Source organism: Podarcis gaigeae, assembly GCF_964106915.1.
Source record: "Podarcis gaigeae genome assembly, chromosome: 6".
NCBI lineage: Eukaryota > Metazoa > Chordata > Lepidosauria > Squamata > Lacertidae > Podarcis > Podarcis gaigeae.
Window position 1 is genome coordinate 95,078,413 of NC_139682.1, and position 14,787 is coordinate 95,093,199.

The 14,787-nt window shown below is 42.7% G+C and overlaps 1 protein-coding gene and 1 long non-coding RNA gene across 3 annotated transcripts in view; both read left to right on the forward strand.

Moving 5' to 3' along the window:
• LOC310846893 overlaps positions 1–14,787 on the forward strand; it is a 417,489-nt gene that overhangs the window by 395,394 nt on the left and 7,308 nt on the right. The gene's annotated exons all lie outside the window — the stretch shown is intronic.
• Positions 1–14,787, forward strand: part of ASTN1 (astrotactin 1) — a 210,753-nt gene that overhangs the window by 188,658 nt on the left and 7,308 nt on the right. For both annotated transcript variants that reach the window (XM_083743756.1, XM_083743757.1), the window contains exons 17-22: positions 2,126–2,394; positions 4,138–4,271; positions 9,214–9,365; positions 11,701–11,836; positions 11,991–12,091; positions 12,993–13,176. In XM_083743756.1, the coding sequence (XP_083599882.1) occupies positions 2,126–2,394; positions 4,138–4,271; positions 9,214–9,365; positions 11,701–11,836; positions 11,991–12,091; positions 12,993–13,176 (976 nt within the window). The remainder of the gene's footprint in view (positions 1–2,125; positions 2,395–4,137; positions 4,272–9,213; positions 9,366–11,700; positions 11,837–11,990; positions 12,092–12,992; positions 13,177–14,787) is intronic.

Here is a 14,787-nt window from a genome sequence, read left to right on the forward strand (position 1 = left end):
TCCTTATTTCAGACATTGTTGATATATTGACACATTGCAATATTCAGCTGGTGACATATTGCGGTGTTGATAGCCAGATATCGCCCAGCCCTCTTATGACCTTTTTGATATTAAGTGGTAGTGGTCTGGCTGCACATCATACCCCCCCCCCCATATGTCTTCACTGCATGTGGTTCTCAATTTAGAAACACATTTTTTCAGCATACAAAATGCAGACCAGGACCATTGTTGCTTGCACTTGATACAATTGCCTTAATTGCACACCATTCCCCTTTTTCAAAAGCTCAACGTTTCTAGTGCATATCTGAATTACTGTTGCTCAGCAGCCACCCTACCTCAATTTGGCATTTTTCAGTTCTTCTGCTTCTTCAGAACATTTAACTGCCTATGCAGGTTTTGTATGGAAAATCAAGTGTATTTTGCACCATTCTTAAAAAATGTGGAATGAGACCAGACTGAAGGTTACTTGAGGAGCTTTGTGCTCTTAGAACCAGCAGTATTCTGGGAGGAAATAACCCAATTTCACATTTAGACTATTGAATCGAGATTTGAGAAGCAACAACATAGATCTTGCCAGGATTATTATTACTATTATTATTAATTTCAATTCTATATATACTCCTTTATATTTTAAAGAAAAAATCTCAAAGTGGTTTACAACACATTAAAACATCAAATCAATCAATCAATCAATCAATCAATCAATCCAGAATAAAACATTGTTGAAGAAAGTCTAAATATAAAGTATACATTCAAAGCAACATAATTAACAGGAAATGAAAATATTATCTTAAAGCATTTCAAAAGAAAATATTGCTAAAGGAAGTCAAATATAAAATGCACATTTAAAGCAGCATAATTAGCAAGAGGCTAAAAAGATTATCATAAGTGTACAGACTAAATGTTGGAAATGTAAAGAAAAAGAGGGTACCTTCCATCATATGTGGTGGGTTTGTAAGAAAGTGAAGGCTTTCTGGGAAATGATATATAATGAACTTTTAAAAGTGTTGAAATATACATTTGTAAAGAAACCAGAAGCCTTCTTATTGGGTATTGTAGGTAGAGAAATACATAAGCAAGATAAAACATTTTTTTTAATGCAACAACTGCAGCAATAATATTATTGGCCCAAAAATGGAAACAGGAAGACATCCCTACAAAAGAAGAGTGGCAGGTGAAGTTAATGGACGATGCCGAGTTGGCGAAACTAACTGGGAAAATTCAGAACCAGCAGGACTAGACCTTTTTGAAAGACTGGAATAAATTTACATTGTATTTGAGAGACAATTGTAAACAATTGACATTGTTAGTAGGGCTACAAGAAGTTTTGTAAGGTTAGAGATATCAATTATTACCAACATGATGTTTAAATGGTGCATTTAAGATTTGGATTTAAGGGTAATAATAATGATAATAACAAAATGCAATATCAGGGTATAATTAGGAAAACCATTAGTTGAGGAGGAGAGAAGTCTCAGGCCAAGATCGCCAAGTGGTTTTTATATATTATATGTAAGATGGATGTTTTGCCAAAAAAATATTTCTAAGATTTAATTTTTTAAAAAATTTAAAAATTATCATAAGCATAGAACATACATATCTGCTGCTGTCGCTCCCAATCCTGCCAACGGTGGTTCATGGCATGCGGCACCTGTGGAAGCTCTGACTCGGTGACTTGGGACTGCATTAAGAGACAGCCATAATGGTCTCTGGCCTTTTCAGCAGCCTTGGCTTTTTGTAGCTGGAGTCAGTCAGGGCCCTGCCCTCCCAGGCCTGGTGGAAAAAGGCCTGTGAGGCCTGGAGCAGATTTTCAGGACTCTCACTCAAGATGAATTGGTGCTCCTGTTTGCTGATCTACGTATGATTTTGAATGCCAGTTTTAAAGAAGAACATTAAGAAGTTGGAAATGATTCCAAAGAGATCTATGTTCTGGAAGGCCAGTCATCCAGGGGAAAGCTTAAAAACAAAACTAATGATATAAGCTTGAAATCTGCACCGGGTTCTTGCAAATGATTGCACACCCCTATGGGTGCAGATGTTTTATCTCTCTAGTGCAGGGCACCATAAAACTTGACCAGGTCACTACTCACCTTTTTCTGATTCTATCCAATCACATTTCTTACAGGTAACTCCCCATCCGATGAGTCTGAGGAGCGTGAGCGAGATCCCAGGGTCCTTACGTTTCCAGAGTACATAGCCAGCTTGTCAGAGTCAGGAACCAAGCGCATGGCAGCCGGTGTGCGCATGGAATGCCAGAGCAGAGGCCGCTGTCCATCATCCTGTCCTCTGTGTCATGTATCCTCTGGCACAGACAGTGTACCTGAGCCTGTCCTCCTGGAGGTCACAAAAGCAGCACCCATTTATGAGCTGGTCACCAACAATCAAACTCAGAAGGTGAGTGGCTTTATATGGGAGGCAGGACTAAATGTAGTATCAGTGGTTGCAAATAAGTGAGCATTCGGAAGAGGGACAGGCTACTCTCTTACTCATTCTTAAGTATTCAAATTTTTATATAAACAAGATTGCGTGTCGAGGTCCTCCAAACCACCCATAAATAATTCACACTTCACACATAATTTTTTTAAAGGTTTTTGGCATAATTTTGGCCACAACTTTATTAAAATACAGAAATGTGAGTGGTTGCTTAGGCATTGGTTTTGGCTATCTGTCCCCACGCCCAGGGACAGAACTGATTTCTGGATTCCAGCGAAAGCCAGTAAGGGAAAACAATATTGGGGAGAGTATGGAGCCGGGCACCAGACCCTCACCCCACCCCCCTGCATGCTCCCGGGGGCTTGCATGGCCCTAAGCCCCATTCAGGGGTACGGACAAAAGAATGGCAAGCTCCTGGGTTCCTTTAACAGAATTCCCTTGCAGCAGCAGCATTGGAGGGGCAGGCACTGCCAACCCTTACCCCTCCACCAACCAATTTTTAAACCAGTGCCTAACCACAACCTTACAAGTTGTGACGATTTGCTGCGCAGTAAGCAAAAACTGGGGGCGCGGGTGGCACTGTGGGTAAAACCTAGGGCTTTACCTAGGGCTTGCCGATCGCATGGTCGGCGGTTCGAATCCCAGCGGCGGGGTGAGCTCCCGTCTTTCGGTCCCAGCTCCTGCCCACCTAGCAGTTCGAAAGCACCCTTAAGTGCAATTAGATAAATAGGTACCGCTTTATAGCAGGAAGGTAAACGGTGTTTCCGTGTGCTGCGCTGGTGGTGGCTCGCCAGAGCAGCTTCGTCACGCTGGCCACGTGACCCGGAAGTGTCTCCGGACAGCGCTGGCCCTCGTCCTCTTAAGTGAGATGGGCGCACAACCCTAGAGTCGGACATGACTGTCCCGTACGGGCAGGGGTACCTTTACCTTTAAGCAAAAACCAAATGGCACCAGCCAATCAGCCTACCAGGCCCCTGCCCCAAAAGCAGGCAACCCCATGACAGGCATAGCAAGGTCAGCCAAGAGCCCTAAATTAGGGAGGGTGGGCTGGTGATCCACAGCAAAAGAGCCCAGTCAGCGCAGCGTGACTTCATTTTATAACCTTTGGTCCAACCCCCTAAATGACAACACCAAAATTTGACCAGCATCCCAACTCAGGTGGTCATCCAAACTAACCCACCCATCAACAGAGGGGTGGCCTGACAGACCCCACTGCAACACGTGCTCTCTATGAATGAGAACACGCTTTATCTGAAGGGGGCAGAGGGAGTGGGAGAACACATGGTGACATTTCCAATCTTCTCAAACAATGATGGCTAGAAACAGACTTGAAGCAGAATAACTGCAGTCAGCATAGCAGTGCTTATTAAATTCTCCCCATCTGAATTACTTTCTGTTTGCAGAAGAGGACTGATATGTTAATGGCTTGCTGGTCTTCTGTTATTGAATTCTGAACTTCTGTTTTGATCACTACACGTGTGCAAGTTTGTTGCACATTGTACTCAGTGACCTAGTCCTAAACCAAACCATGGCTTAGTGTGAAAGGAGCAAACGGTATGCAGGACTCTCAACAAAATTTGTCAGAAGGGCCCCCCCTGCTTTGCAGCCCTTGGGTAGGATGAAAATGCAGCTCATGGCGGGGATTTTCTTGATGTTCCTCCTGTGCTTTTCCTCATTCCTGTTCTCCTTTCATTTCTCTCTCAGCTGTTGCAAGAGGCCACCATGAGTTCCCTATGGTGCTCAGGCAGTGGGGACGTCATCGAGGACTGGTGTCGGTGTGACTCAAGTGCCTTCGGTGCTGATGGGCTTCCAGCCTGTGCCCCCCTCCCACGCCCTATGTAGGTGTCCCCCACCATCAATTTGCAGATTTGAGATTTTGCTAAATGTCTTTTGGGAAACGTGGCCTCATTTGATACTGTTTGTTGTAGCAAATATTCTTCCAGCACCAGAAATACAGTGGTGCCCCGCAAGACGAATGCCTCGCAAGACGGAAAACCCGCTAGACGAAAGGATTTTCCATTTTGGTGGTGCTTCGCAAAACAAATTTCCTATGGGCTTGCTTCGCAAGACGAAAATGTCTTGCGAGTTCCTGCAGGGGGGTTTTCCTCCCCCCCTTTTTCCCAAGCCGCTAAGCCGCTTATCAGCTGATCCGCTAAGCCGCTTAACAGCTGATCCGCTAAGCTGCTTAACAGCTGATCCGCTAAGCCGCTTATCAGCTGATCCGCTAAGCCCACTAAGCCGCTAATAGCGCTAAGCCGCTAAGCCGCTAATGGGCTTGCTTCGCAAGACGAAAAAACCGCAAGACGAAGAGACTCGCAGAACGGATTCTTTTCGTCTTGCGAGGCACCACTGTAAAGAGAGAAATAATGGCTGAAAACTGATGATCTCGCCTTTCCAAACAGAGTTGCCTCTCTTGAGTCTCTTTCACAGAATCATGATGGTGGTGGTGGATTTGATCAGACTGTTCCTTTTTGAATCTGGTGTGGGAGAAAAGGCACTCATGGCCTGATCTCCATGCCTGCAGCTCTTGACAGTCCCCATAATGCTGTTAGGAGGCCAGAAGCAAGCAGGGTGTACATCAAAAAGTGTCTATCAAAAATTGCAGGAAGGCACTGCCTTTCTGCTCCATTGCTTCCAAAGGAGAGTGCATTTTATTAGTGTCTGTTTTTTATTGGGTCTTGAGAGTATTTCACGTGTATGTTTTATTGCTGTTTTTAGGATACTCTGTTTATGTCATGAATTTTCATGGCAGGAAAAAGGCAGGATGCAAAAAGTAAATATTAAATCAATAGTGTAGTAAGCCTGCAAAGAAGGCTACAGGTGCAAAGGCAAGCTTTTACTGTCCACCAGGGTAAAAAAAAACCAGCAACAACAACAACTGTTGGGAGTTCAAGGTTTCATAGCTTACTCAGCGTAACGAGTTTGATGCTGCTTGTTTCTATATTTCATTTTGGCCTTCTCCTGAGGAGTGCAGGGCAGTGGTCATTGTCCCATTATGCCCTCACCGTGAGAAGGTCGGTTGAGCTGAGGTGTCATAATGGAATCTGAATCTGCCTGCTGGATTTAGAGTGTCCATTTAATTGTCCCCATTTTGGCTTCTGTGTGAGGTGTGTGTCTGAAAGATCTCTAGTTGGACCCTCCTCTGCCCACCCCCCCTTTTTTTTCCAAATACATTTTTATTAAGGTTATACACATAACAAACATACAACCAAATACAAAAGAAAAAATTGTAACAAAAAAGAGAGTCAAGATATACAAGCCAACTTTTTACTCTCTCTAACTATACAAAGATAGATTAATCTGGCTATTTCACAAAACAGTAAAAGATTAAAAAAAAAAACACACACACCCACAGAAACCGCCTCCTGGACTTCCTTCCATCCTTTTGGTAAGTATCGAATATCTGCTTCCAATTACGTATTTGATTTTTAATCTATAGGCCTAAATTCACACGCTGGTAGTATTTGTTCTGACCCCGCCAATCACATTAAGCATTTATTCCAATATAGTTCCAGTATTTACTCCAATTTTTCAGAGATTTCTGTACATCGTGGTCTCTTAATTTACCTGTTAATTTATCAAGCTCAGCATATTTTATCATTTTAATTTGCCAATCATTTATATTGGGGATAGTTTCCACTTTCCAATATTGTGCCAATAAAATTCTCACTGCTGTGGTGGCATAGAGGAATATTGTTCTATCTTCTTTCTTAATATCTTTACCCGTCATTCCCAGCAAAAAGGCTTCAGGTCTTTTGGGAAAAGTGTATTTAAATATTCTTTTAAGCTCATTGTAAACCGATTCCCAAAAGCCTTTCACCTTTTTGCATGTCCACCATAGATGATATAGGTCACCCTCCACCTCCCCACATTTCCAGCATTTCTTATCTTTTAGTCTATACATTTTGGCCAACTTCACAGGGGTGTGGTACCACCTATATAGCATCTTCCAAACATTTTCTCTCAGAGACATACATGCTGTAAACTTTATGTTACAATTCCACACTTCCAGCCACCTTTCAAAATCGATGTTATAACCAAAGTCAATTGCCCATTTAATCATTGCCTCCTTCACCTCCTCGTCCTTTGTATACCACTCTAAAAGTATGTCATAGATTCTATGACATACTTTTTTTTTTACCTTCTATTACTTCTACATTGAATTTTGATTTTTTGTCATCAAAACCCAACTTCTTCTTGTCCTCTTTTAACAAATCATTCACCTGGTGGTATTGCAACCACCCAGTGAATAGATTTTTTATCTCTTCATAAGGTCTAAGCCTTGGCCCTTGGTCTGTTTTTCTTAACATTTCTTCATAGGTGGTGTTTTTTCCCTCCATGTTTGTTTTCTTCACCGTTAAAGCCTCAATTGGTGAGATCCACCATGGGGTCTTTCTTTCAAGGAGATTTTTATTCCTTTCCCATGATTGGTATAAAGGTCCTCTAAAAATATGATTTAGAAAGCTCTTGTGGACCTTCACTTTCCCATACCAAAGGTACGAATGCCATCCGTACCAATTATTAAAGCCTTCTAAATCCAGTAGATCTCTATTCTCCAGTTTTATCCAATCTTTTAACCAAAGTATGCAGGCCGCTTCATAGTTTAGACTTAGATCCGGGAGAGAAAAGCCCCCTCTTTCTTTTTTATCTATCAAAATTTTCATTTTTATCCGTGGCCTTTTCCCCTGCCAGATATACTTTGCCAAGACTCTCTGCCACTCTTTGCATTGTTTTAGGTCTTTAAGTATGGGGATGGTCTGGAATAGAAATAGCATTCTAGGCAGAATATTCATTTTGACAACAGCTATCCTCCCCAAAAAGGAGAGTTTCATCCTCCCCCAAAATTCCATGTCTTTCTTTATAATCCTCCAGGTGACATCATAGTTATCCTTATATAAATTTATGTTCTTAGCTGTGACCCATATCCCAAGATACTTCACTTTCTTAGCTACTGCAATTTCCGTCCTTCTCTCTAGATCTATTATTTCTTCCTTTGTTAAATTTTTAACCAACATTTTGGTTTTATTTTTATTTATCTTAAGTCCTGCCACGGCTCCAAATTCGTCAATCTTTAGTAAAGCTTCTTTTACACTCTTTTTTGGGTATTCTAAAGTTAGTACGATGTCATCTGCAAAGGCCTTGATTTTATATTCCCTCTTTCCTATCTGCACTCCTTTTATTTCTGTTGCCCCCCTCAGTCTCTCATTCAATATTTCTAGTACCGTTATAAACAGTAAAGGAGACAGGGGGCAACCCTGTCTAGTTCCTTTATATATACCAAAATATTCTGTTGTGGTGTTGTTTATTACCAATTTTGCCTTCTGTTCCTTATATATTGCTTCTATCCCTCTTCTAAATTTCTCTCCCATTCCCATCGTTTCCAGACTTTTCTTCAAGAACTCCCATGAGATGTTATCAAACGCCTTTTCAGCGTCTATAAATACCAAGGCCGCTTGTCTGTCTATATTCATATCCAAATATTCAATAATATCTATCAGATTCCTTACATTTTCCCTTAATTGCCTCCCTGGAAGGAAACCCGTTTGATCTTTATGTATTTTGTTGTTCAAAACCTTTTTTAGTCTTTCTGCCATTATGTCTGTGAATAGTTTATAATCATTATTTAATAATGAAATTGGCCTATAGTTTTTCACTTCCAGGGTATCTGCATCTTTTTTAGGAATCAAGGTAATATATGCTTCCTTCCAGGTGTTCGGGATCCTTCCTTCCTTTAATATATTATTCATCACTTCTCCTAGCACTGGGGATATTTGGTTACTTAGTGTTTTATAGTATTTGGCCGAAAGGGAATCTGGCCCTGGGACTTTCCCACTTTTCATCCTTTTAATAGCCTTTTTTATCTCTTCTTGAGTAATTGTCTGGTCTAATATCTCATTTTCTTCTTTTGAAATTTGTTTTAGGTGATGCATTTGCAAAAAGTGGTCTATTTCTTGCTTTGTTTCCTTTCCTCTTTTATATAAATCCTTGTAATATTTTTGAAATATCTTTCTTATCTCTTTTGGCTCTTCCACAATCCTTTCTCCTTCCCTTATCCTACTAATCATATTTTGTTTTCTTCTTTCTCTTATTTGCCACGCCAGGTATTTTCCTATCTTATTTGCTGTCTCAAACGTTCTCTGATTCATCATTTTAATTTTCCATTCTACCTCTTGGTCGATTATTGTAGAAAATTTAGCTTGTAATATCTTTATATTCTGTTTTGCGATCTCCTCATTGGGGTTGATAGTCAACTTTCTTTCATTTTCCATAATCTGTGTTAGGATCTGTTCCTTCTTTGTCTCTTTTTCTTTTCTTACTTGACTATTTTTCTGTATTAAGAAGCCCCTCATAACTGCCTTTCCTGCGTCCCACACAGTCTCTATAGCAGTTTCCCCATTTAAATTCCATTTAAAATAGTCTTCTATTGTCTCTATTGCCTTATTTACAATCTTCTGACCCTCTGCCCACCCCCTTTGCGTTGTGCACCAAAGACAGGGTGTGGCAAAGTGTGCCCTGTTCATCTCATTAATGTTACCCCCCCAAGCCTTGTGGGGGCTTGAAGGTACTTGAATAAGCATAACACATTATTATTTGAGCATCCTTTCTTAAGCATCATCAGATGCTCTGTTGAATACAGTATAGTGAAATGAAGGCAGAGGGGGGGTACTCTGTTGTCAGAATTTTGCTGAATTTGAGTTGGCATTCCCATTGACGTCATCAGGAGACGCTTGCCAAGGGTTAGCCATAGCCTGACCTCTGTTTTTGCTCTCCCCTCTGCAGGCTGAGGTTGTCCACTGTTCATGAACCTAGTAGCTCCCTGGTAGTTCTGGAGTGGGAGCATTCAGAACCCCCAATTGGAGTACAGATTGTTGATTACCTCATCCGCCAGGAGAAGGTGACTGACCGCTTGGACCATTCCAAAGTGGAAACTGGTGAGTGCAGTTTATTCTTTTATAAATGCATTTACACAATTATTTTTGAAAAATTCTAAACATCCAAAACATGGATTCCAGGGTAGTGTGCATAAGAATTAAATATTGATGCAATATAACACCGTATTGTTCAAGGTAAAGGTACCCCTGACCATTAGGTCCAGCTACGGATGACTCTGGGGTTGCGCACTCATCTTGCTCTGTAGTCCGAGGGAGTTGGCGTTTGTCCGCAGACAGTTTTTCCAGGTCATGTGGCCAGCATGTCTAAGCCGCTTCTGGCGAAACCAGAGCAGCGCACGGAAACGCCGTTTACCTTACTGCCGGAGCGGTACCTGTTTAACTACTTGCACTTTGATGTGCTTTCTAACTGCTAGGTTGGCAGGAGCTTGGACCAAGCAACGGGAGCTCACCCTGTCGCGGGGATTCGAACCGCCGAACTTCTGATCGGCAAGCCCAAGAGGCTCTGTGGTTTAAAGAAGGGCTAATACTAAATCACAGTGTTGCCAAAATAGTTTGTTCCAGTTTAGATGACAAAATAGAGCTCTCACCATAAGAGCATAAGAAGAGCTCTGCTGGATGAGACCCAAGGCACTTTCAGGTGCAGCTTTCACAGTGTCCAGCCAGAGAGGGGGACCCGAGCACAATAATACTCTCCCAGTTGGGTTGTCCAGCATCTGGTTTTCAGAAGCCTACTGCGTCTGGCAGTGGAGGGAGAACATAGACATCATGGCTAGCAGCCACTGACTGCTAATATGACCCACTAATTTGTCCAACCCTGTTTTAAAGCCATCCAGGTTCCAACCCAAATCCAAAATCCAATTTTAAAAACCATCATGATCATAAGAATCTCCATCGTTTCTCAACCATTTGAGCTAGGAATGGGCCAGAACTCTCCCTCCAAATTCAGCAGAGCTTGGTCCCCACAAAGAGGTCCAGAGTGGGTAGATGGGAATAAACAGGAGGGCTTGCAATAATTTCTGAGGACTTTAAAAAGTTTCCTTCCCCGTTATGTTTAAATGGCAAGCTTTGGTTTCCTTGTGCCTCAGTATCAGCCTGTGTCTGACTTAAAAATGAAGCCCCAAAACACCTGGGGATGATGGCACAATCATTTGCAAAGAGTCAGGACATGTTATGAAGGGAAATGGATGCCCCCATATTAGTCACCCTATTCTGTGCTCTACATCATGATCACATTCATTTGGATATTTCCTATATTGTATTTTTGTGCAAACAATTATACAGGACTCACTTTTAGAGTTGCCATCAAAATTCGGTTTAAAGCAAAATTCAGGGTTTGAGTTTGAGGTTCGTTCTCATGTAAAGCACCTGAAGAATCTCAAAGGAAACAAACATTGGATAAAAAGTTCCAGATTTCTCAGGGCAAATGCAGGAGGGGAATGGCCAGCACTTCCGTACGTTGCCATCGGATTTGAAATGAATTTGGAAGTTCATCCTCTCGTGGAATATTTGATGAAATGTTAAGGCTCACGGTTTGTTGGTTTGTTTGTTTGCTCAGTTCACAGTACTGGTTGTGTCACTTAAAGCCTCAAGCAATTTGGGACTGGGTTATCTAAAGGGCAGCCTCCTCCCATAGGAGCCTGTCTACATTCTTCAATCACCACAGGAGGTTTGGGCTCTCTGCCCTTTAAGGTGTGATGGATAGGAGCTTCTTGGTGGTAGCACCCAGGATGTGAAATCTGCTGCCCTGTGAAATTTTTCTGACCTCTTCTCTCCCTGCCTTACAGAGCCAGTAAAAAAATCAGTGCTTGTTTGGCACGCTCTTGCATAAATGAACCATGAATGTTGCTGCCAACTCTTCTGTTACTTTTCTACGTTTAGTTCTGCTGGTTGCTGCTGGATGGCTTTGATTCTTATTGCTTTGCTTGTTTAAGTGATTGCTTCTATTTGGAGGTTGCAGCCACCCTGAAGGGTCAGGAAGGTGGGGTGCAAATACCTTAAGAATTAATTGCCAAGCAGTTAATCAGAAGCAGAGTAAAACGGCTTTGGTTGCCAAACTCCTCTCCAGCTTCAATTTATTATTATTAACGTTATGACTATTAGTATCTACATACTTATTTTTATACCACCCTTTTCCTCTGACAGGGACTGAAGGTGTCTTACAGATAAAAATGAGAACAGCTAAACACATAGAAAAACCCCAATAATTAAAGAGCAATTAAGCATTAATACACACTCACATATAATACAATTTATTACAAACATAAAAATAACATGATTTATTAAAAACATGCAGATATTTCCTATGCTCCTCTGTCTTCCTTGCTCCTTGTCCATCTGCATTATCAGATAATGGCTGGGTTGCCTGTTTCCCTAGAGATGGTGCTGAGTTTTGTGGATGACATCATCTCTGGGGCCAAGTCGCCCTGTGCCATGCCAGCGCAGGTGCCTGACAAGCTGTCCGCCACCATCTCTTTGATCATCCGCTGCCTGGAACCTGACACCACCTACATGTGAGTAGCTGCTGACTTGTCTTGAGCCCACATGCGGCAGGCAGCAAAGGGGAACAGACATCTTTTGAATTAAGATGGAGATGCAGGGCACAATTGCTCATGCAGTCCAAACATATATGCTGCATGTATCTGATATTTTCTGTTCCGTCATCAGGTTCACTCTCTGGGGTGTGGATAACACAGGGAGACGTTCAAGGTCAAGTGACGTGACCGTGAAGACTCCTTGCCCGGTGGTGGACGATGTGAAGGCCCAAGGTAACAGTTCTGCTGCAGAGACCTGCCCGTTGGCAAAGAAGCTTCTGCATACAGCGCTTGAGTATTTTATTTTTAATCATTTTGTGTTTGTGTGCAAAACCTATTCCTGCAACTATAAACTTTAGGGTTTGGGGTTGAAAAATGATGCCTTGAAAAGGCACAATATATTATCTGGTATGTACATCTGTGTTGCAAGTTGCAAAGCTAGGTTGCTGGTAAAGAGCCTGCGGGAGCTCATCTTTGAAATCTTTGTTCCATCTTCACTGTTGCATTGAAACACAAAATACCTGCCTCCCCTTTGCCCTGCTTACCAAGGGTGGCTATTTCCCCAGCACTCTCCCTTCCCAAAAATGCTGCGTTGAGGAGGGCAGCTGTGATGGGGAAATGGTTCTAGGGGTTGCTCGTGCGTAGGTTGTCGCCACTCCTGGCTAGGTTACCTGGGTGAACCCTTTCTGTCTGGACAGCCTCTCACCCGTGGCTGTCTCAATCGCTGGCAGAATCCTTCAGTGGGCGTTTCTTGAACTTCTTCCAGCAAATAAGTTCTTTGACGCCTGGTCTCCTCCTACTTTCCCTGCGCGGAAGTCTTCTGTGCAGGGAGGGTGTGGGCAGCGGAGGACCCGTGCTCTCCCTGCTGGTCTCCAGCGAGGAGTCATGGAGCCCCCTCGCCGATTCCCCCATCTGCCCCCTTCTCCACTGGTGCTACGCTGATTTCCTTCCCCAGCAGATGGGCTGCCTCTCTCCCTACTGGGACCCTCTCCGGCATCCCTCTGGAGCCTTCCCTCCGCCTCTGGCTCCGATGGCAGTTCCCTGACAGCTTCGTTCCAAGAGGCACTGTTTAAACTCCAAACTACCCTTCGCTATGTCGATCAACATTTCACCTTCCCTTTTTGTTTAAAACCAGAAATAGCAGACAAGATCTACAACCTCTTCAATGGCTACACTAGCGGGAAGGAGCAGCAAACGGCCTACAACACCCTGCTGGACTTGGGCTCACCAAGCCTTCACCGGGTCCTGTACCATTACAACCAGCACTACGAGAGCTTTGGGGAGTTCACCTGGCGATGTGAGGATGAACTGGGCCCCCGGTAAGATGAGACCTTCTGTGCCATGCCGATCGTTTCAGAATACTGTATCTGCCAAAGTTATTGTCACTAGACATCTTTAAGCCACAACATGTAAAATGGAAAACATACTGGGAGTGTGTCTATGCCACAGCATGGCTTAACTGGTTTAATAGTAATTATCTTTCCCCGTAGCAGTTCGAAAGCACATCAAGTGGAAGTAGATAAATAGGTACCACTCCAGCGGGAAGGTAAACGGCATTTCCATGTGCTGCTCTGGTTTACCAGAAGCAGCTTAGTCATGCTGGCCACATGATCCGGAAGCTGTACGCTGGCCCCCTCAGCCAATAAAGTGAGATGAGCGCCGCAACCCCAGAGTCGTCTGTGACTGGACTTAACGGTCAGGGGTCCCTTTGCCTTTTTACCTTTCCCCAAGGAGTGTTGGGAACTATGGCTTTGTGAGGAAATAAGAATTCCAACATAGTTGCCCATATTGTCACCAAACTGGGATCCACAGGATTCTTTGAGGAGAGCCATAGCAATTAAACCTATATAAAAGGGGCACACATGTATAGCATTGTTCTGTCCTTTAGTTCAGGGTAGTGACACATATTGGATGCCAGAGTACTGAAATAAATAAAGAATGCTTGATTAATTTGCACACCCAACCAACACTTTCAATAGGCCTCAGAGCCGATTACCCTATAGCAAGAGTTGGGGTGGGGGTGTCTACCTTGCTATTTTCCTGGCTATGGATGAGCTTTATTCTTACTTACTAGTAAGGGATATTTAAAAAAAAGATTCAAGAGAGATGCAAGAGTTAATTCCCTTTAAAAAAACACAAACTCTGAAATTAGAGGAGTCGGGTGGTGTCACATTATTATCACCCACAGCATTTGATGGAGATCATTTCATCAGTCTCTAAGGATGATGATAAAACTTAGGGATCCAACTTGCTGCTTGGATCAGCTGCCTGCAGTCGGATCAAATGCACTTGTGACTGACAGGGCAAGCGACTTGCAGATTCCACCTTAACTAAGAGACCGGCTGCTCTGTTACAGCATTTTGTCCTCAATGCACTTGTCATCTTGCATACTAACAATGTCCCTCCTGCTTTGAGGGCTGGAGGGGACAGAGTAATAGGGCTTTTTCACCCTGGAAACCCTTTGGAAGAGGCACCGCAGCTCCTTGTAGTATTTATCCTGTTTTTGCCCTTGGTCAAACACATTTGGCAAGTGTTTGTATTGCTTCAAAAATCTACACAACCTGCATGATTCTGAGCAATAGTGGAATCAAAGAAATGGGGGTGTACATTGCAGGAAGTGAAGCCGAACTCCCCCTTTAACTCTCTTGGAGTCAAACTCAATAAGGAGACAGAGATCTGTAGCTGGAGTTCACTAGTTGTTGTTTCAAGTCTGGCTTTTAGTTTTTTGCCAAAAGCAACCATAGTCGCACTAATAATAATAATAATAATAATAATAATAATAATAATAATAATAAATTTTATTTATATCCCGCCCTCCCCAGCCGAAGCCGGGCTCAGGGCAGTTAACAACAATCAAATAATCAAACAATCAAATAATCAAACATCCTAAAAACATTTCAATTATAAAAATTAATTAAAATCAAATTGAT